At 38.8% G+C, this 23,738-nt stretch overlaps 1 protein-coding gene across 5 annotated transcripts in view; it reads right to left on the bottom strand.

Moving 5' to 3' along the window:
- Window positions 1-21,726, bottom strand: part of itprid2 (ITPR interacting domain containing 2) — a 44,251-nt gene extending 22,525 nt beyond the window's left edge. The window contains exons 1-11 of one of the 5 annotated variants that reach the window (XM_056388994.1): window positions 21,578-21,697; window positions 14,000-14,105; window positions 13,636-13,686; window positions 13,343-13,470; window positions 12,597-12,761; window positions 10,782-10,824; window positions 8,367-8,416; window positions 8,064-8,117; window positions 4,079-4,118; window positions 3,721-3,816; window positions 801-948 (exon numbers count right to left, since the gene is read on the bottom strand). In XM_056388994.1, coding sequence (XP_056244969.1) covers window positions 801-948; window positions 3,721-3,816; window positions 4,079-4,118; window positions 8,064-8,117; window positions 8,367-8,416; window positions 10,782-10,824; window positions 12,597-12,761; window positions 13,343-13,385 — 639 coding nt within the window. In that variant the 5' untranslated portion in view covers window positions 13,386-13,470; window positions 13,636-13,686; window positions 14,000-14,105; window positions 21,578-21,697. Of the gene's footprint in view, window positions 1-800; window positions 949-3,720; window positions 3,817-4,078; window positions 4,119-8,063; window positions 8,118-8,366; window positions 8,417-8,608; window positions 8,911-10,781; window positions 10,825-12,596; window positions 12,762-13,342; window positions 13,471-13,635; window positions 13,687-13,999; window positions 14,106-21,577 lie in introns of those variants that run through there. The other 4 variants (XM_056388995.1, XM_056388993.1, XM_056388996.1 and 1 more) reach the window with 4 other exon arrangements.
- Window positions 21,727-23,738: the final 2,012 nt, after the last annotated feature.

Consider the following 23,738-nt stretch of genomic DNA (forward strand, 5'->3'; position numbering starts at 1 on the left):
CTCCAAAAAAGTAAATCTGGTCTGTTCTCACAGGTGAAATTTATGACCATTTATGACCAAAAATGTGTTTCTCCACAGCAAAGGCAAAACTAACACCTTGACAGATTCTCGAAGGGAGTTTGTTGGTTTTTAGCCGTGCTAGTGCTGGTCCACAACTTTGGTCCAGATATTTAAACACCTACTGAATGGATTGTAATGGAATTTTGTAGAGGCGTTCATGGTCCCCAGAGGATGAATCTTAACGACTTTCATGGTTCTCGGACTTATCTTGCGGCACCACATGAGGGTCAAAGTTTTCACTTATCCACTGAAATATCTACACATCTACAGGATGGATTAGCACAAAGTTTTGTACGGATATTCATGGCTCCCAGAGGATGAATCCTAATGACTTTGGTGATCCTGTGAGGTTTACTCTACCGCCACCATGAGTTATACATCTGTGGTATTTTTGTGATATGTGTACAACATTTCCTTGTCATGAAATTTGCTGTTGGGTGACTCTTCATCTAGCGCCATCATAAGGTCCAACTTTTCAATACTGTACTTCAGTTTATGACCTTTATAAAATTCTCATTAGCCTCAGTTGTACTTTGTGTTTAGTGTATTTAGTTTAGATAGTGAAATGGGACTGTGCAGTTGTGTAGGAGTGTGTTACAGTGTAAGATTGCTGTGCTAGAGTCTCCGGGAGTTTACTGGTATTTGTGTTGCGGTCGTCTGCATTTCAAAAAGCTTCAAAAAACAATCTAAATTAAATCTGAAGTTTGTTTCCACTGTTTTCACACTGCTGTTGTCGGTACCTTGATGTCAATGCCTCGCGCTGTGGAGGAGTTGTTGAAGAACCTGGAAGGAACCTTCGAGGCTAGGTCGGGTTCTTCTCGACCAAAACCAAGATTTAAGAGGATTTCCTCAGGGTCCTCCTCGTACAGGTCCAGCAGCTCTGACACACTGTGGACACACACACAGACAGTCTCTCAGTCAGTAAGTCAGTCAGCCGGTCACTTAGTTAGCTGGTGAGTTAGTCTGCTGGTTAGTTTAGTCAGTCTAACCACAGGGTAAGGAGGATCTCCTCTGGGTGCTCCTCTGACTGCTCCATCACCTCTGAAACACTACGAAAACACAGACAGGCAGTTAGTACTTTTCACACACAGCTTTCTGTTAGTGGGTTAGTCTGTTAGTGAGATAGTTCATTATTTAGTTAGTGAGCTAATGAGTTAGTGTGATGCCTCCGCCTCCCTGGAGATTGCAGCAATGCTTTGCCCTTCCCAAGCTCCTCAGCAGCCCCACCTAGAAAGGGTAAAGACCAGTAGAAACTTGACCAGCACCAGGCAATCAGTCCCTCCAGGATCTTGAAAAGTTGTTTTTGTGATTATTGTGGCCAACAATGACCTAAAGTGGAGCTCATTTTGCAGCGGCTTTAGAAAAATGCAACCATTGTTGGTTATTTTGTCTTAAATTGCAGTATTATTAAAATTGCTAGTTCCAGTGAGAGGGAAAATAAACTTATTGTAGGGATTTCTCTGGATTTCTGGAATGTCCTGTTTATGGGCTTTTTATGGGCTTGTAGCCACTAGCCTGCAGCTGGCTACCACTACCAGCCTCTGTAAGTAGTTTTTCTCCTGTATTGACTCAATAAGGTAAAACAATGCTACCTGTCATGTCATGTCACCAAAGGGCTCCATAAAACCATAAAAGTCTTTTAGGCGTTAGATCAATTGGAGAAGTCATGCCGCTGCGAAACACAGTCTGAGGGTAAATTAATGGAGTGGTGCCAATAAATGTATAAAAATGAGATCTGATCTGTAACATTGGCACGCATTATTTGAGTTTGGCCATTTTTATGTGGAAGAATTGTGTGGATTTAAAAACATTGCAATTTGTCAAACAAAGTGCAGGGACTCATTTGCATAAATTCTTGTGATAACAAGATCAGAGATTCCTGGAGGGACTGCATGATGAAACCTGGGTTTGCATTCAGTGCTGCCAAGATAAAGGACAACTTGTTTTATTGGGAAAAAAGTGGTGCAGTGAAGATAATGTACAGTATAACATGACTGCAACGAGTGGCTAATGCAGCAGTGAATAATTCCAGCTGTTTGTCCCCGTCCACTGACAGTGAAGGATGAGATGTATATTCAAGGACAGATTCACAATTTTTCATGTCTAACTTAAAATAATATGAATCTACATGAATATTGAAACAGTTTGTTCTTGCTATAATCTTTCCTCTTATTCAAACTGGTAATTAAAAACATGGACTGGATTCAAAAGTTTTTCTGACGCTTACATTAGGCTCCTGTTGGCTGAGTCAGACAACTAAAGGGGATATCTTCCCAAATAAGTCAGTGTTTCCCTGTTGAGCTGCAGTGAAGCCACAGATTGGCTTCAGATAAACTTGTGAATACCTTTTTGCACAGAAGAAGGACTGTGGATTGTATCATCCCTAACTTACAGTGAAAGCACATTAGGAAGGGATATTATAATGGTCAGTGTGAACAGAAGGAGCAATTACAGCCAGAAAGAACTGTTTCGATGTTGATATGGGCACCTGAACATTGTTTTAAGACAGACTTGAATAAGTGTGAACACAACCTTCAACGGAGCTGAAGTGGCTCCCTGAAGGACTGATGTCTGTGTTTTTATACGTCACTGCTCTGTTGGCTTTTTCATCCTGACACACACAGAAACAAACCTCTCAAACCTTGTATCAACAACATACAACAGAGGATGGATTACCCATGATGCACCACCCACAGCCCATTATGAACCATTACGCACACACAAACCCTGGCACCCATAGCCACACCCCCTGCCCACCCACTCCCAATGAATCATCCTCCCAAAACAGTAATATCCACCACAAACAGTTAGTTCAACTTTAAATCCAAACACAAATTACAAACAAAGATAAATCCTGCTAGTTTGTTGACCCGCACCTACTTTCTGTTAGAGCAGTGACACTGCGAGCTGTTGTTATTATTCAAACCAATCAAAGGAGCCCTGAGACAAGTCTTTACTGTTGTAGGAAATATACAGTAAGAAAGTAGCTTCAGTTAAATACTGAGAACATTTCAGCCAGACACAAATCACAATTGCTCAAATCAACTGTGTTAACATCTTTATATCTGACATGCTCTTATGTGAGTGGGTCCCAATGTTTTTTGCTTGTGACATTTTAAAATGAAGTATTGTGTATTTGTGACTATAGCCCAACCCATACTGGACTTTTAAGGACCAAACAAATGTCACACATAAAAAAAAAAATCAGACAACAAACTTTTTTTGAGTAAATAATTTTAAAAACAGTTTGATTTTATGAAAATCTTACAGATCATAAGTTATTTTCCTGCTCAGATTGATTAATTTTGGGACCCGAGGAGGTGGCAACTATCTGTCAAATTACAAGAAAAACATTTTTCTACAGAAAATTAGAAAAAAATATTGTAATTTTGTGCAAATTAATTATTTCTTTATTTTACTTTTTGTAATCATCTTCAGACCCCTTGGTGAAGAACCACTGCTCTACATCCACGTGCACAAATAACAACACCTCTGGTTGCTTTTTAGTCGGCTACAAACGACTTCTCTGTATTGTCATTCAATTGGTTTGAAGCTTAATAACAGCCCTCGGTGTCTACGCCCCTCTCTACCTGAGATCACTGGGTCACTTCCTGCAGAAACCTCCATGAGTCTGACTGAAGACCAGAGATGTGAACTGACCTGGACACTGTGCTGCTCTTCCCAGATCCTGTGGAGTTCATACTTCTTCCTCTCTCTTTATACTGACTCCTCTTCTGATCCGCCGCAAGACCAAAACTACACATAACACATTAACATGCACATACACAGGACGTTAACACGTACACACAGGGTAGAGAGAGGATAAACTGATTTATCAACTGTGTGGAACTTCATTTAATTAATCTAAGGGCCCCTGGATTATTCTTTAACATTTGGGTCATGTGATTAACTGCAAATTTGTCAGAAACTTGAAACTATTTTGGCACCTCGACCCTTGATTTTATGGCCGCGGTGTTATAAAGGGAAGTGCAGAGAGAAAACATAAAAGTGGACTCACCAAGATTCAGTTTTATTGTTACTGGACAGAAGATGGTTGGCTGCAGAGAAAAACAAGAAAACTAAAATTACTCACATACCAATAAAAAAAAACTTATAATATAGTATTTATTTATCTGTCAATAATTACCATTTAATTAAAAAATGTCAGAAAATAGTGGGAAATGTCCTGCTAACAAGTTTACTACTGAAACTAGTACCCAACCTCAGTTTTTTCAGCCTGATTTCGTGTATGAAATGACAAAAGTGCATATTCAAGCCCCCTTTTTTTTTTAACCAGATTCTTCACTTTAAACGAGCCACCTAGAAGCAAAAATCAGCTAAGAAACAGCATTTTCAACCAATTCACAGAGCAGATTTGTTGCTTTTCTATAGCTATCTAGCTTTAACAGATAAAACCTTATGTTTTAATGGTAAATCTGCTCTGACTTTGTAGGTAAAGCTGAGGCAGGTTAACCTTCATTCTTTCAGAGAAGTGAAAGTCATCACCAACTGGAGGTGTGACAGTTATTTTCTTTTCCAGTTAATGAGAACTTGTTGAGACCCGTCGTCCTGACATTGTCTGTCTGAGTGTGTCTCTCTTTTTCTACTCCATTTCAGCTGGATATTTTAAACCGTCTTTGAATGTACAATGTTTTTTTTCTCTGACAGACAGCGGCATTAAAGAAGACAAACATGGCGATGACATGCCGCCTTACACTAATTCACCCATCCAGTCCACCCTCACCCTTTAATTTACTAATTCACTTCCACCTTATTCCCACATTAACACTTAAATCCCCGCCCATCCTGTCTTTACAACATTACAACCCATTAGGATCAGTTCATACATGAGATTTCCAAAGAGGATAAAAGCCACTTCAGCCAAATCTCAAGATGACTCAACATCGCTCTCAACACGATGAAGGCACGAAAGGTAAGGACATAATAACCTGAGGTGAGGTTTAGGCGAACACAGGAAGTAGACAGAATTACTCAACTAAAGAGGCTGCTTAGGTTTTCAACAAATACAATACAATACTTAAAACCGTACCATTATCTTTTCATCCTGTGTCTTGTCCACATCAACACACAGCCAGTTAGCTCATTTTAATCATTAAACCATTTCACAAAATTTAGATACAGCAAGAATGAATAGCAACTTGAACAGAGACAATCAGACAGTTTTAAGTCACACTAAAAATCCCTAGACATTATTCTTGATCTTGACCTACAATATAAGATTACATGCATTCTTGTACACTTCTTGTTCCTAACTCCCACCCAAATGTTTCTCTACTAATTTTGTTACGTGATCACTTACTTAAAGCTGCTTATCAGTTTTCTTATTTTGAACATCTTGTATGTCACAGTGACAAACCCACAGTTAATCATGATCCAACTGTAATTCCCCACACCTCTAAATCTACACTGTAGCGTCTTCAATCTCATCACTGTAGTTCAACAGGGACATGCTGATCAGCTGATCACCTCAATGTCAATTTAACAATCTGCCAGTACAGTTTTTATTGATATAAATCCGGTCAGCTTTTTGGTCTGAATCACAGCAGCTGGTGAAGCACAGTAGGCTGCGGCTGCTCATTGAATGTCAGACACATTTAATACACAGATCATACATTACACTGCTCATTATCAGGTTGTGAAATTTAATTAGGCTGCCACAAAAAACTGTAGTGTTTCTGATACAATGAAGGATTCGCAAGGATTCAGATTAAGGTGGATTAACACAGGATTTGAACTTCAGCGTCTCTGCGGACTGATTCAAAGCACCTGGCTAGACGCTCTGTATGTCAGTTGGATGACTGCGTGCTTTTATTCCAAAAAAGGATGTGGCGTAACGTAGAAAACTAAAAACTGGAGATTGAATGAAGTTTGAACTTTAAGTGATACCTGTGAATCAGCAATAGGGGGTACGTTTTTTCCTCCAGTATCTAGTGACGAATTCATCTCTCATCCAGCTTCTTCAGGTCTAGTAACTGATGTGTACTGAAGACTAACTTGTAGAGACTTGGTGTGGAGCGTGACAAAGCTTTGTAACGGCGCTTGTACTGTTTATCAAGAAACTAAAACATGATGATGATTTTACTGAACGATAAAATTAACTGTTAATTAATCATCAATTTCTTAATTATCAATTGTTTTAGCACCACATTTAGGTGACAACAGAGGAGCAGTTGCTATGGCGTAAGTTTTTTTTTAATCAAATTAGACAACATTAACTGCAGCTCCAGTGTAGAAACAGGGTGTTTCTGATCAGATCCACACAACCTCTGACCTCTCAGCCTCAACTCATTAGCATCTATTCAGTCCCTGATTCCAACAGCTGACCCTCAGACCACACACACACACACGCACACACACGCACACACACGCACACACACGCACACACACACACACACACACATACAGAGCCCCCACAACATGTCAGTGTTCAGGACTTCAACATAAAGTCATCACAGTCTATTGTGCACTCAATAACAAATACACCCTCTTGCTTCAGAGCCATTAGTGCAGTATTCACCGCAGATCAGAGGAATGATGAAAACACACATACACACCATGAGGACAGTCAGTCACGCATTCACTGGGTTTCCACACCTCTGTGACTGTTTACTTTTCCGTCATAAAGAAACAGGACTGAGGAATGAAGATGGAGCAGTGAATCACACAATGTTCTGTTGATTTTTCTGACACTGTTGTGTTTGTCAGACATCAGGAGTTGTTTTAACAAAACATCTTCAGGTTAAAAGTTCATCAAAAGTTGAAGAGTTTGTAAAAACACGTAGAAATAAGGGACGTGTCGATCCTAACTTTAAAACTGTATGATATTTTCTTTTGTTCAAAGAGTAATTCCTCAAGATTTTCAGTGCTAACACCAGCAGAGTTATAGGTAACCCACAGATCTCCTAAAATCACAATCAGTCAGCTTCTGCACAAAATGTGTCAGAGTTATAAAAAAAATAATGAACTTTTAAAAGCGTATTATTATCAATCAAAGAACAATATCACCAGTGATTTTGGTTTGAACAACTTTTCACTACTGTAGCTGTGGAAAAATCTATATGTCTGCCATCTGTTAATCAATTATTAATATGATCATCTATCTATCTTGATGTAATTTGTCCCCTGCGCTCCTGTATATGAAGCAGCTTCTCGTCATGAAACACCTTCTTTATTTTTATGAAGTGAAGCCTGGCAGCTGTTTCTCACATGGCATACTCTTCCAATGCAATAAACATGCGTATATCCAACACACCCTCTGCTCACTCCTTAGCTGACACTTGCTGCTGTTTTCAAAAGCCCCACCTCTATCCCGGCATTCACCTCAAAACTCCCGGTCTTATGCAACAGATGAATTCAGACGTCTCTCTGCAGTCTTCTAAGCCATAGTCAAAGTCTGTCTTTGTGAAACTGGCACCTCTTCCTTTATGTATTTATTTTTTGCAGGTGAATTTGCTTATCTATATCTCAGAACAATGTATTGTCATATTGTTTATTTATGGAGATATAGGGGTTGTTTAGATGGTATTAAATAATATAAATCTGCAGACAGACCTGCAGAGCTCCGCTACTGATTGACTGTTGACAACACAATTGACGATCACACTGGACTTCACTACCATTCAACACTTGAGCCGAAAGCATTGAGGGGGCGAGCAGACATGAGGGTTAAGACATAGTTTGTCACACTTCTCTATTTCCATTACAGTTAGGCTTTCAGTTAATGATTCGACTGACAACATGAAGTTAGAATCAGTGACTTCTTGACTAACGATTTAAATCATCGATATTTGGGGTCAAAATCAACTTTCTAATCTGACTGTGGGTAAAATGGAGAACTAGAGGATATACCAAAATGTCAAAATGCTCCTTGAGTTGGTTGCATCAGTTAAAATCCAGAATTAGAAGAACACAAGGGGAAACTGTTAACAATGAGCAGAAAAGTCTAATCTTGTTTGTATTGTGAGTTTTTTCTTGGTACTGACCTTCAGCTCCCAGTGAAAGGTCATCTTCAAAGCTGCAGCCGTTCCTCAGCGGTCCTGTTCTCACACAAACAGTGCACACACACACACACAAAGCAGTTAAGTTGTGAAATCTTTTCAGTAACATGTCCCCAGTAATATAGAGTAAGAGAAATTTCTCAACCAATTCTGACACGCCTGAGGTTAACCCGGCTTTAAAAAATATGCCGATTAGTCTCAAGTATTACTCATAAACTTCAGTGTCCTAACAGGCTGGTGTCCTCCCAATGTAATACACAAACAAAACGTATAGAAAATGTTGATTACCTCTGCTGGGAGAAGCACTCTGATCATCTAGGGAAGCTCCGAGGGGAGTCCTGGACATGGGACATTGTGACAGACAGAGATAGTTATACATCAACCCAACCATAAACTGACTATTTAAAACATAAAGATCCAAAAGAGCGCTCTATCAGTGAAGTCAGGTCCTGTTAGCACAAAGTATATGTGGTAAAAAAAAAACAGCTGCATCAATAAGCATCGTATCACACAATGCCTGTACCACACACCAGATATGCCACACATAAGAAGACTAGGGTAGACAGTGGCCAGGATGTGTCAACTTGCATCAACGTGCGTCTTCCAGAAGCCAGTGAGTGGGTTTACGTAGAAAATATTCACCACCGGTGTTTCACCCTTATGCTTTTCTACTGTTGTCTACATCGGGCTAGCTGAAAAATGCCTTTAGCCCAACAGGTAAAGTGCTATCATAACCAGGCAAGGCAAGCTAACAACAAACCAGGCTACACCATCTATCCCTCCTGATCAAGATGGGAGTAATAATCCATGTTTATCCTAGACTACTTCCTGATTCCTGATATAAACCAAACTATACCATTAAAGTCACCCATGAAACTAAGTATCTAAAAACACACCAGATCAGGCTTAAACTTTGTTGTAATGAAGGACCCATCTATGCTATCACAACTTGACAGCCTATTGTTGGCTAAATGTTAGTCACGTGACAGCCAATAATGCAAGGCTAACTTCCTGTTATCTACTGAAAAGGATATGACGATATGAAGTATACTAGGATAAAGCCTAGTTTGGGCTAAGATAACAATATCCCAAAGTGTCTCAGGTTATCATTATTAACTATCCAAGCACTAACTGCTTGTCGGGCTAAGGTTAAGTAACCCAGGGCTAACTGCCAGGCTAAGGCTTACCCCTTCAGGCTAAGGCTAACTATCCCAGTACTAACTCATGTTAGGTGAAGGATAACTATGCCAGAGCTAACTGCATGTCAGGCTAAGTAACCCAGGATAACTGCATGTCAAGCTAAGGCTAATTAACCGCCATGGCTAACTACCCAAGCACTAACTGTCTGTGAGGCTAAGGCAAAGTTACCCAGGCTCACTGTCTGCCAGGCTTGGGCTAACTATCCCAGGCTAACAGAGAGTCAGACTAAGGCTATCAAGCAAGGCTAAGACTAAGGTACTTTCCCAGTCCAACTCCTAGTCAGGCTAGGCTACATATTGTAGTCTGCTACTGACCAGGCAAGACTAAATATCACACACTAAATCCTGTTCTTGTTACCTATCCCAGGAGCTCTACTGACCAGACAAGCTGTCCCAGGCTAACTAGCTGACTAGTTGACAGTAGCAGTACGCTATGAGCAGGTCTGAGCTGCGGTCTACAGCCGGACGCTGGGAACACTGAGCTGTTATACAACCTGCAGCTCTTATCAATGGGACAAACTTCATGCCACCATTCAACACACACACACACACACACACACACACACACACACACACACACACACACACACACACACACACACACACACACACACACATGGTTGGTTGTGTAACAGTGCGCAGCCGCAGAGTTTACTAATCCTCCCACTTTCCACCAGCTGCCATGTTGGCCCCTGGCCTCTGTCTGGTGGCTGTTGCTATAGTAACCAGTGATTCTGATTCTGCTGGTCATGTTACCATGGTGATGTTGCCAAGGACACATCAGAACTGGAGAGTTCTGAGTGACAGTGGCTAATACTGTGTGTGTGTGTGATAACAGTGTTGACTCAGCAGGAGGAACCCCTCCTCTGTTTACCCTCCTTTCTTTTTTCTGCCTTCCTTTCCGTCTTCTGTCAGCTTCTTCCTTTCTTTATTTCTTCTCCTTCACTGCTCTATGTGCCCTATCTCTGGGCGTTGGTCTGCTTTGTGTGTGTGTCTGTGTGTGTGTGTGTGTGTGTGTTTGTGTGTGTGTTCTGTGTGTTGTATGTCTAGGCGTTGGCTGTGTGTTGGTTCTACATCAGCACCTGATAACACTGCTCCTAAATGCACACAACACTGGACACCAGGAAAACACATTGATAAACCAGTAAGCAAAAAAACCAGTTAGTCAGTCTGTCTCACAACCAGTCAGTCTGGATTTGAAGGACCATACTGCCTGTTTTTCATGAATTGCTATTTACACACATTCCTGCTGATCATCACTGAACCATCAGTGTTTTTTTTTTTTTAATTTATTTCCTTCTTACAAGGAATCACTGGTTTCAGTTCATTACTAAGAAAATCAACCAGCAGCAACTTGAAACTGGCTCCAGGGAAATAATGTGTCACTGTCAAAATTTTGTCAGCTTTATTTAGATGTATCATCAAGTGCACATTGATCTGAAAAAAGAGGACATTAAAAAACATTGGTACGGTCCTTTAATCATGTGGTGAATGGATACTGTACCTGCATTCAATCAACCAGCTGGTGATGTTGTTAGAAACTTGCCCTGACAGACAGAGAGACAGATGATCATGTTAAAGTAATAAGCCAGCAGATGTTGAATGCAATAGTGATTACAACATGCTATAAAACTATTACATCAGTGCCAGACTCAGTACATATCTCAGCTGATTAAAAACATGGTACCAAGCAGGTTGCAATTCCACCACAGTTTAGTTAATGACCCACATGCATGTCCTGTTCTTACTGCTGTGGCTGCAACTAATGAGCATTTTTTTAATTATGAATCAATCTGTGACGTTATTTTTCAATATGTTGTTCGCAAAACATGAATTTCACAGTTTCACAGAGCGCAAGGTGATATTCTCAAATGTCCAGATTCGTCCCACCAACTGTCCTAAAATATAGTCTAAATGTGAATATGATAGAAAACAGGAAAGCAGCAGATCTTCACATTTGAAAGTTTGGTGTTTTGCTCAGTGGATGGCTAATACAATTAATCAATAATCAAAGTGTCAAACAGCTGTTTTAAATCAAAGACAGCTAATGGATAGTGGAGTTAAATTGACACAAAAATCATTGCAGTGAGAGTCATAAACATCTGAACCAATTTTCATGGCAATCCACTTAATAGAGGCATTTCACTCAAAACCACAAATGTAGAGACGCTAGAGGGAAAGTCCAGAAGGCTCACCACAATCACCAGTATTCATCTTCTGGGCACCGGGAATATCTGTACCAAATTTCATGACACTCGATCCAATAGTTTGGACATATATGTATTTTATTTATTTTGATAAAAACAGGTTAATTAACAAAAACAAAAGCCTATAATCAGAACGACATGATGGAATTAATACACTACTGTAAATATTTGTCTGCTTTCACTTTGCGTTGTGTAATGTTGTTAAGAGTAATACCACAATATCAATGTTGTGATATTAACAAATGTACATATAACTTGATATAAGAATTAATCTGTGCCGCCTAGCCATACCCTGCACACGTCCCTTCTTCAGCGGTATTGTAATTGTATTGCTCGAGAAGTTGAGGTTTTCCCATTCACGACAATCCAATCAGAGTTTTGTCAGAGCAGCATCTAGTGGACATTGGAGGAACTGCAGCTTGGCACATTTCAGCATTAAGCCGTGTTTATATTACAAGCGTACAACAAGGGGCTTGCCTTGCACGTTGGTCGGCACAGTATTTACCCCAATGAAACTTCCAGGGACACTGTACTTAACAGCACCATCTTAGCTACAATGCTAATGTCGCTAACAGTCGATTTCTACGTTTCAGAGACTTAAACAGTGGGTTTTTGAGGCCACGATATCTATACTTAAAGAGTTACAAAAATCTACCAATGTTTGTCTTATGATGTACATAAACATACATTTTTTTGAAAAGGATCCTTTTAATTAAGTTGTAAATAAACTGAGACGGACACATGTACTGAATGGCAGATTTTCCAGCTGAAGATCTCTGGTGGACAAACTATGTAATGGAGACACTGTTTTTCAGTTGCCCCAAATACAATACACCATACAATTGGCCTTTCTGTCTGGCAATTTCATGTTACTTATTAGCTGACATATGGTGATACTGATATAACTGTGAGAAGATAAAAATGTCTGACAATAGGCCCTATTCAGCACTCAGCTAAGGATGCTGCTGGATGGCAGACAGATACCAGTGAATATTGGATGCCCATGTAATACAAAGTTAATGTGAAATATTTTGTTATTTTAAAAATACAGTTAACATTGAGAATATCCCCGGTTACAAAACTGCTTTAGTGACAGTTCAGCTCAGTCTAACCTGGTTCCTCTGAGGGTCTCTGTGCATCCCCGTCTCTCTGGCTCTGTTGGGGCCCCTGAGAGCCACGGCGCTCTTGTTCTGATTTTTGCCAGATGGAGTCTTTGCTCTGGGCCCAGGCCCGGCGCCGCAGACAGGCTATGCTGCACTCTGACTCCTCTCTGGTGTCTGAGGATCAATCGAGCAAATAATCTGTCTGTCAGCCTGACAAGTGTGAAGTCATCAATCGGGTTTGGCAGGTATTCAACCTGACAAACAGAAACTACAACTGATTCAAAGAAAAAACACAAGAGTGGAGCTGAGCGATCACACGCGTCAGTCCCCGCCTGCATATCTAGGTCAACTAACTGTTCTTTCCATCCACCAGTTTGATAAGGAACGATAAAGACATGACTGAGCCAGCATTAATGACAATGTAAAATCACATTGTGTTTCAATACTGTATGTTCAAAGACACACAGTGGCAAGGTGAATCTGTGTGAGACTGTCACCTGAAGTTCACCTTTGATGAATTAGGACACATGAAAACAACAGCAAGCCAGAGTTTCACCTATTTTTTTTCATACAACTGAATTGTCATTTAGTCAAGTTTGCATTCATACTATTATTACAGATGCTGGATCTTTCAACCTTTCATTTGTTACTTTTAGCAAATTACTTCAGTGTATCCATGACATTTAGCCAACTATTTCAACTGCTAATCCATTAGTTTTAGGTCAAATTTAAGGTGTTTAAGTAAGACAACCCACCTGAAGCAGCACTCGTGTCTATTTCCATAGCTCCACTCTCCATATCTACCTGTCTGTGTGTCTGGTTGGGGTCAGTCAGTCAGAGAAGACTGACGACTCTACAGCAACATCAGCAACAGGTAACACACCTGGAGAGGGAGAGAGAGAGAGAGAGAGAGATGTTACAAAGTCATATGCAGGTCATATGAAAGCAAGGCAGCTATAGATGGCAGGAGGCAGCAAGGCAAATGCACAGCAAAGACAAACTTGAGACAGCAAGGAGCAATTGAGTTTTTACTGCTGAGAAAACTGACCATCAATTAACTTCTAGAAGTGTCTCCCACACAAACAGTGTGTGTCGCATCCTGGAGGGAGGAAGCAGAGTAAAGATGGTTTTTGGTGAGATGAGAAGTTGAGAAGTGGACTTAATTATTGATGAGTTACCCACACTGAGAACCAGCTGAGATTACACACACACACACACACACACACACACACACACACACACACACACACACACACAGGTTTGGAAACACGGATGTTGTGAAACTCACTAAAGGAAAAATACTTTAAACAGCAGTGTATATTAGCAGCTATAATTAGAATGACATTACATATCAAATGACAATGTTAAAACAATGTGACAATCATAGTGACGATCCGGCAGAAAATTACCACCTGAACCTGCAGCTTCAGAGCTTCACAGTGAGTTTCAGCTCTCTGCAGACAGACACAGACACAGCCTGATACATCCCTCAGGAGCAGGTAGAGACCAAAAACAGAGCTAAAAGAGAGTAACTCTTGAGTTAGAAAGTTGAGCAACTAACTATTACATTAATCAGGTGGACACAGACACCACTCCAGATGAATGCTAATGTTGCTCCATAACCTCTGAGCAATTGTGCACTAAGAAGTTCGCTTTATGAACAACTTGTTTCCACTGACATCACAAAAGAAAAACAGTTATTGGAGGCTTAAATTATATTTTCTATATGATATACTGTATGTACAGTATGTTGCATTTGTAATTTGGAAATATTTTTATGTAATTATGATGTTATACAGAAAATATCTAGATGATTTCATACATTTATATTTAATGGTCTTTACAATGTGTTCATGATGATACTGGAGGTCTTTCTTGCCTGTTAGTTACCTGTAGTTTATTTGAGTGTTTTCATTTCATCATATTTTACAGAGATATCACCCAGTCTCAATTAATTGGATTTGTTTCAGCTAAAATGAACCTGTCATAATGATTAACAAGTCTTTTTTTAATGTACTCTTTAGTGCTTTGTCCATGTCAGCCTGTTAATGTTGCAGCACTGCTCTCCTTTACGAGAGCCAGGCAACAGCATTTCACTGCATATGCAAATGAAAAGTGAATGTGTGAATGTGAACGCTCACTACCCCCGGACAATTCAAGACAACGATCTCAAACCGCTTCATCTCAGTGTGAAAATGTTTTCATTGAGTATGTCCTCTTTTTCATTTTTAACTGTGTATTTCTATGTACCTTGAAATTACTGTAAATGAGGGAAACCTCAGTTTCAAATGAATAATAACAAATAAGAAAAATGATTTTGATGCACAGATCAGACACAGGGGTTGTTAAAAATGCAGATGCTAGCTTTTGTTAGCATGAGGTTTAGCTGGTTTAAATGGTTCTGCCAGCAGGTCACACCAGTTGTCACAAATTAACATCAATTCTGTGAAACTTGATCACAGACAAAAGTAAGCTTGTCTGTTCATGTTGTGCACCTGCACTCAGCCAAAAAGCAGAGAAAAGAACTCAATCGTCACATTTGAGGAGCTGGAGCCAGTAAAAGAATTTTGTAATCAGTCAGAAAATGTCAGTTTGTCAGTCGGTCCAACGCTGAAATATCTCAACAACTATGTGATGGATAGCCATGAAATTTTATAGAGACATTTATGGTCCCCAGAGGACAAATCCTACTGACTTTGTTGAGCCCTTGACTTTTCCTTTAGTGCCACAATGAGGTTCACATTTTCTGCTTTTGAGTAAAATGTTTCAATAACTATTGACTGGAGACTTGTTATTGTTAAATTTTTCCAATACTAAAGTTTGTGACCTAGAAAATGTGGATGGGAGTGCTATTAGCTACATGCTAATAGCTAAACTAAGATGTGAATATGATAAACGTTATACCTGCTCAGTATCAGCATGTTACTGTCACTAGCACTAGCCGCTGGCATGACTGCAGACGCCTCAGTCTTGCTGACAGATGAATGACTCAGTTGTCAAAAATGTTGGTGATTACTTTTCTGTTGAGTCACTGATTATTCAAGTAAATGTTCCAGCACTAACAATAATGATCTAACAACATAGTATATTGTCAGTAGTGACTCTGAGTAACTTAAATAATGACGTTTGAAGACGTCACCTTGGACTCTGAGAAGTTGTGAAGGGCATTTCTCTCCTTTTCCTGACATTTTATACACCAAAGGATTAATGGGTTAATTGCAAACATAATCAATAGGTTTAATGTTTAAATGTTAGTAGCAGCCTTTCAATTTCTTTTGGCACTAACTCTCTCAGCTCAGTCTCTCAGCCAGCTGTTCAGGGACACAGTCACAAAGTCATTTACTGAAATGAAACTCCACGTGAATTTATGAACAATAACAAAAGCCAGACAAGAAAATGAGGAGATGAAAAGAAAAAAACTAAAGCACCAAGGTAAATATAAAATAATACATATGGGGCCACTGAACAGAGGAGAAAAGGATGGAGAGGAAGAAGGACAAAAAAAAAAGATTACCGTGCAGCCAAATCCAAATGAGAACGTGTGAAACAGGAAACAAGTGTTTAGAATTAAGAACAGAACAACTTCCTGTCCATGAGAGAGAGAGATGGGGGAGTGAGGGAGGGATAGGGTTATTTATAGATTACTCATGTAAATGCAAAACAAACTGGAATGTCAGAAAACAACAAAATACGCAGACTGTGAGCAGGGAGTGAGTCTTCTGCAGCTGTCTTCAATGCACATGAGGGAAAACATCAGGGGTAGTGATGAGCTGGTCAGCTGGTTTTCACCCTCATCGCAGCCCTCTTATGTTATCTGTCTCTAAATATCAACCACTCAGCTCCTGCAGACTTAAAAGGAGGCTATAAAGAGCGTGTAGTGTCGGTAAAGGATTAAATGGTGAAAAAAAACATCTGGGTATTGAACATCTGGTTACTCTGTGGTATGTAGCACAGAGTATCAACATTTTTCTAAAAAGTACTAAAAGTTGGCATGCAATGTCTACCCAAACATTTCCTAATTCAAATAATAATTTCGCTGATCTTAGACTATGTTGTAAATATGTTTATATAGTGCTGTGTGCTGAACCAGGTTTTCATCAAGGATCTCTATGTACTTTGCTCTGTTCAGCTTTCCCTCCACCCTGACCAGCCACCCTGCTGCTGAAAAACACCACTGCACATGATGCTGCCACCACCATGCTTCACTATTGGGATGGTGCTGGGCAGGTGGTGAGCGGTGCGTGGTTTCTGCCAGAAATGACGCTTGGTTTCATCAGACCAGCGAATCTCTATTTAGGTGCTTTTTGCAAACTCCAAGCAGCTTTCATGTGTTTTACTGAGGAGAGGCTTCATCTGGACACTCTGCTATGTGAGTGCTGCAGTGATGGTTGTCCTTCTGGAAGTTTCTCTCATCTCCACACAGGATCTCTGGAGCTCTGCCAGAGTGACCATCGGGTTCTTAGTCACCTCTCTTGCAAAAGCACTTCTCCTCCGATTGCTTAGTTTGGCCGGGCGGCCAGCTCCAAGAAGAGTGCTGGTTGTTCCAAACGTCTTGTATTTAAGAATTATGGAGGTCACTGTGCTCTGTGCAGAAATGTTTTGTAGCCTTTCCCAGATCAGTGCCTCAAAACAATCCTCTCTCTGAGCTCTGCAGGCAGTTCTTTCCATGAACTGGTTTTAATGTCGTGGCTGATCGGTGTATATATGTCAAGCAATACAACAAAATAACGAATTCTACACACTGCAGGGAGCACTCAAGAAAAGCCAAAGATACAAGCATAACAAATCAATATCAGTTAAGTCTGTTGGAGAAGACAAGGTGCGAAGGGTATAAACAACCTTCTGTTTATGATTCAGCCCTGAGAAGTAACCAGAGCTGAGAGCCAATTAGATTAGAAAGATAATCTGCAGCTATTTTGATAATCAACTCTTAGTTTCAGCTGTTTTTCAAGCAAAAATAGTGAAAAATTCCAGCTTTTCTTTCTCATGTTTCATTGGAAACTAAATATATTGGGGTATTTGGACTTTAGGTCTAACACAAGACTTTCGTGACTTTAGATAATTGTTGAGTTTACAAAGACTGGATTAATTAAAAAAATAACTGGCAGATAAAGCATTAAAGAAAACAAACGTTAGGTGCAGTTGTGTGATCAGTGCACTGTTAAAGTGATGGACTAATAATAAGCTATTTTAGTGTCTAATCATTTTATTTTTACTGTACTATATAAATCAGTTAATCTACTTTAAAATGAGTAAAACAATTATTCGATTTTCAAAAATTTTACACATTGATTTTCTGTTGATTGATTCATAGACTGATCGTTGCAGCTCTACATTATGTAAGCAAGTATAAATCTGTTTTATGGACTCTTGCAATGAAGTATTAAAAAATGTCTGTTGTAAAAAATGGTCTTTTTTCTCTGTTTAATATCATTGTAAACTGAATGTCCCTGAGAGAGGATGACCCACTGACTGTATGAATACCCAGCCTGTCGGAAAGTTAACCTGCCGGCTCTGACAGAAACCAGACTCACAGTTCGCGACTGTATGAATGAAATCACACTGTTACAGACGATTTCCTGCAGCCTGAACACAGCAAACACTCCAGCTGCTCCAACACTCGAAGCCTCTCATCGCTGACAGAGATCACGGCAAACACAGTTGAAGAGCAGCGTGAAAGTGGGACACAGAGTCTGTTTACATCACTATTACGTCATTGTTACAGCAAACTGCGGGATGACACGCTAGAGGATCAGAGAGAAGCCGAACAAAGGCTCCACTTATTTGTGGCAGTTTATGTTTCTGCTCCACAAAATGCTGAACTTTCTTCTCCACTGCTTTAATACTGTTTAACTTTAGTTGCTTTACAAATCAAGATTCTTCATACAAAACATATGAAGAACTAAAATATGATGCACTGTTAAAAGAACTTAACTACTAGTGTGTAAAAATGTATCTTAATGGTTAATCAGTTAGTTGATCTGTTAAATATTAATGCAAAACTAATGATTATCTGATAATATAGCCCTATTATAGAAGTATAGTGTGGTGTAGTAGTATATACTGTATATCATATGCTATATACACTCACAGGACTCGTGTCTCAACCCAAAACAAACTGAACTATGTCAGTATTAAAGCTAAAAAGACTGGTCAAATTGATCAGTCAAACCATGGACCATTATCTTGATAATCAATAAATCATTTCAATAATTTCCCAGATATTCTCTAGTTCAAGCTTCTACAAATGTGATGATTCGGTGCTTTTCTTTGTCACATATGATAGTAAATTGAATATATTTGAGTTTATTCAATTATTCCAGCAATTTGAAAAGCTTGCACTCTGGGAAATTACAGTTGCCATTTTCTATTGTTTTCTGATATTTTATTGACTAAACAATTAATTGATCAATCAAGAGAATAATCAACAGATTAATCGAAAGTGAAAATAATCAAATAATCATTAGTTGCAGGAACCAGAAACAATTCAAGAATATTAACACGACACAGCAACATGTTCGCAGAATGGTTAAAGAAAGAAGAAGGTGTTTCAGCGTTCATCTGAGCATCAAACTGCCCAACAGTATATAAAGTGTTTCATAATCAGCTACAACAATAAAATCACACTAACACATTTATGCATCAGTAATAATCACCTAATATACATATTATTACTTCTGATCCATCAGGTACATTACGTGCAAGACTTTTAATTTATTGGAGTATCTTTACAATGTGGTGCAATAACAGGAGAGTTCTTGTTTCGCTTTTGGTATTAACAGCTAAGAATAATCAATAATGAAAATAGACATTAGTCACGGCCCTACAAGCCAAAAAAAGGTTGGGTACAAGTGCATTATAAGTCACGCAGGGGTGAAGTGAAAGCCGTCAGGTGGCTGAGTGTTTGAACGACACAGATAACATTGAAAAATATCTAGAAAACATCCAGATGCAGTGGCAGAGAAAGTATTTAAATTGGTTACTCAAGTAAAAGTATATAAATATAACCGCATTATGCTCCATTTCAAGGCGAAGTCCTGCATTCAAAAACTACAAATTCAGAAGTATTAGGAACAAAATGTACTTTTGTTTCATTGTTACTGATGCATTAAAAGTACTATCAGCAGTACTTTTAATATTGTAGTTGGTCGAACTGAAAATATTTAACAACCTTAATTACGAGCAGTTTCATCTCACAATGCTATAATACTATAATACTATAGTACTAGTAATATTTCCCTCTGAAATGTACTGAAGTAGAAGTACAGTAGTGGTGGAAGAAGTACTCAGACCCTTTACTTAAGTAAAGCAATATTACTGTGTACAAATACTGCAATAAAAGTAAAAGGCATCCATTCAAATGTTACTTGTTTAAAAATGCATAAGTATTAGCAGTAAAATGTACTCACAGTGTTAAAAGTAAAGGTACTCATCACACATCAGTACAGATGCAATAGTGCGTTAACTTTACCCTGCACCCATGTGTAGGAAACCATTGGGTCACCAATCAAATCCAAGACAAGGGGTTATTTTGTCTTAGCACTAAAATCATATTTTATTTGGGTTAAAATAACCCGACAGTAATATATATATTCTTTTTTTAAATGAGTCAAAATAACCCATTGGTTATTAACCTTTTTATCCAGTGTGGCAAAGGTGCGATAGTAACAATGTGTAAGGAGCATTTTATGCTGTTGCTGGTGTAAACTGAACTAAACTTAATCTTTAAACTGGCGGGTCAATTAAACAATATACTGTGGCATCGCACTGTATTTTGTAAGCTCATCATAGCCTTTGTAACTTGACCCAGTTACTACTGCTGTTAAATAATATAAATAAATGTAGTGCAGTAAAAAGAACAATATATTTCCCTCTGAATTTGAGTGGAATAAAAGTAGAATTAAATATTCAAGTACAAGTACCTCTAAAGTGTACTTAAGCACTGAACCTGAGTAAATGTACTTAAGTACTTTGCACCATTGTCCAGCTTCACTGTTTCTGATGAAGCAAGTGAATGTTTCCTCTTTCTAAAGAGCCGAACAGCTTGTTTGTCAACACACAACAAGTTTCTGTAACACACACACACACACACACACACACACACAAACACACACACACACACACACCAGTGGTGGAGAGTAACTAAGTACATTTAAGTACTGTACTTCAGTACAGTTTTAAAGTACTTTTACTATACTTGAGAATTTAATTTTGCTTAATACTTCTACTCCACGACAGTTCAGAGGAAAATTGTATTTTACTTCATTACATTTATTTTAAAGCTTTAGTTACGATTTACTTTGTAGATTCAGATTATGAATACAAAATATGGTCACAATAACAAATACATTGTGATGTATTATTATAAGTACACTACTCAACAGTAGATAAAGTAATTGAGTGAGTAATAAAAATTATTCCCACCAAATGATTTACACATGAATGCATCATTAATTATAATTCAGTAAAATGATATGAGTCTTTCTGAAATGAGAATTCAGCACAAAGAGTGGCTTTTACGTTTAGTACTTTAAGTCTAATTTGATGCAGAATATTTACTTGGAATTGTGTTTCTACACCGTTGTATTGCTAAATTTAGGCCTAGTTCAGTAAAACATCTGAGCACTTCTTCCACCACACACACACACACACACACACACACACACATAGTAATGAAGCCACATCTGAATCTTTAAATATCCGCTGTATAAACATCATTCAATAGCGCTTTGATTTTGATTCCTAATATAAAGTAAAACGAGCCCTTTTACACTATCGCGTTACATGCATAGCTCCATTTCTCTCTGAGCTCACACTGTCTTGTTTATCCTGTTTAGCTGTTCCTGCTGTTTGACACGCAGGAACAGCACTGACAGCGGTCGTAGTAAAACTCTCTACAGCTCCAAACACCAGCAGCAACAGGACTTTCACCTGCAGCGGTACAACCAGCCGTATCATGATCAGTACCGCGAGCGGTCAATGCGACTCACCGTCATGTTTCTCCGCAGTTTGTATCTCAGCTCCCAAACTGTCCAACTTGTCCAAACTTTTCTAAAAACACTCCAACATTCCTGCTTCCGCTTCCTGAAATCACCCGCAGCAGCAGCAGCAGCAGCGGCAGCGGCGGCGGCGGCAGCGTGGACGGAGAGGAGGCGGAGGGGAGGCGTGTCCTCAGCGGCCTGCGGCGGAGGAACAGCGACACCTGCCGGGCTGAGGGTGTGCGCACGACACAGTCGTACACAAGAAAACAAGCTTATGCAAGATAGTTAAAGATGATAATAGTTATGGGGACAGTATCAGAACCCATCCACTGTCTGAACCAGCATGTAAACAAATGTGAAGTGGTTATTAGGTTGGTCTGCATTAAAAAAAAATCTCAGCATATTTTAGCCCTATTTTCTCTACATGCGGTCAATACTCTGTAAAGCTTCCTCTACATTATTTTACACATTTATACAACATTTTTTTCTATCACCATTTTTTAGACCTTCATCACACCCTGACAAAAGTGGAGAGTCCTCCTGTCTTTGAACCTTAAATGCACAATACAATACAATCTAATATACCTCTATTATATATACATTACATTGCACTCCCTATCCGTATGTAACAGTTTATCTCCATGTTATAGATGAACAGAAAAATAAATAACCAAAATAATAATTAATAACTTATTCACTAATAATATATGAGTGTTGTAAATCCTGTCAGTGCCTTAAATGTGTGCAAGTGTACATAGGAGAAATGGTGCTGTTTCAAAGGCAAAGAGTGGTCACGTTTTCACAATGGAAGATATACCTGAATCGTTAAAGAAAGAAAGAAAGAAAGAAAGAAAGAAAGAAAGAAAGAAAGAAAGAAAGAAAGAAAGAAAGAAAGAAAGAAAGAAAGAGAATGTGTAGGGTGAGCTTTGATTTTACCTGCAGTACCTATATTTAACCATCAGATGGAAATCAAACACCATTAAACTAAGGGCTGCTCAGCTGATTAAATCTTCCAGTGCAGGTACCAACACTGTTAAACAACTAACCTCCAGTTATTACACTGATGTTCTCTGATGCTTTTAAAGGTTTGTTCAAATTAGTTAATGAAAACTTTATTTTGTCTATTCCAGAAAGTTGATCAAGTTAAATGTTATGGATTGACTGTGAGCTCTTACAAAAGAAATTAATAATTAAATAAATAAACAAATAAATAAATAAATAAGTGATTTACTGTTTTTTGTTGTTGTGGGTTTTTTTGTTTATTTATTTGTTTGTTTATTTGTTTGTTTGTTTGTTTTAAAAAGGAAGAAAAAAGAAAAAAAGCTTTCATGTCTATATGTTATGTTTTCACTTAACACTTCTCTGATCTTTCTTCTTAAGACAGCGTCTCTCTTTCAACCATTGTGTTATTTGTTCTTTTGCATTGTTGTGTTGTGTCTTGTTTTGTTTTCTGTTTGTGTATGTTTTCACTTTAAATCCCCTATATGGCATTTTATACATCATATGAATATTAAATACATGGTTTATAACACATTATAATGTAGTAAGTAGATATAAGTGTTTACCAATGTTTTTGTCAACATTTTAACTTCTGCTCTGGACACCCATGAGTGGAGGCTACTGTATAAACAGTGTGTGTGTGTGTGTGTGTGTGTGTGTGTGTGTGTGTGTGTTGAGTTTTCATTGGATACTGAGTTCTTTGTATGAATAGGGTAATCTGACCTTCTACACACACACACACACACACACACACACACACACACACACACACACACACACACACACACACACACACACACACACACACACACACACACACACACACACACACACACACACACACACACACACACACACACACACACACACACACACAGCCTGCGGTATAGAATAATAATTCTTATTCATCATCAAGTTGCTACACTGAAAACTCTTCTTCGTTTCTGTCTCTGTTTGAAACATTTGTGGAATCACATCATTTCTGAATGTGTTGATCACTTGAAATTGTAAATGTCGACCTCCTTCACTTACAGCTTTGGTTGGACTGAAACCATATTGCTGTTTCATTTACAATAGTTTTAACCATGCTGTCTAGTGAAAAACAGTACAGTGCTGTTATTGACTGCATTACATTTAATTCAAACTACAACAACTGTAACCTTTAATGTAG

Source organism: Seriola aureovittata, chromosome 11 (assembly GCF_021018895.1).
Source record: "Seriola aureovittata isolate HTS-2021-v1 ecotype China chromosome 11, ASM2101889v1, whole genome shotgun sequence".
In the NCBI taxonomy this organism is placed as follows: domain Eukaryota; kingdom Metazoa; phylum Chordata; class Actinopteri; order Carangiformes; family Carangidae; genus Seriola; species Seriola aureovittata.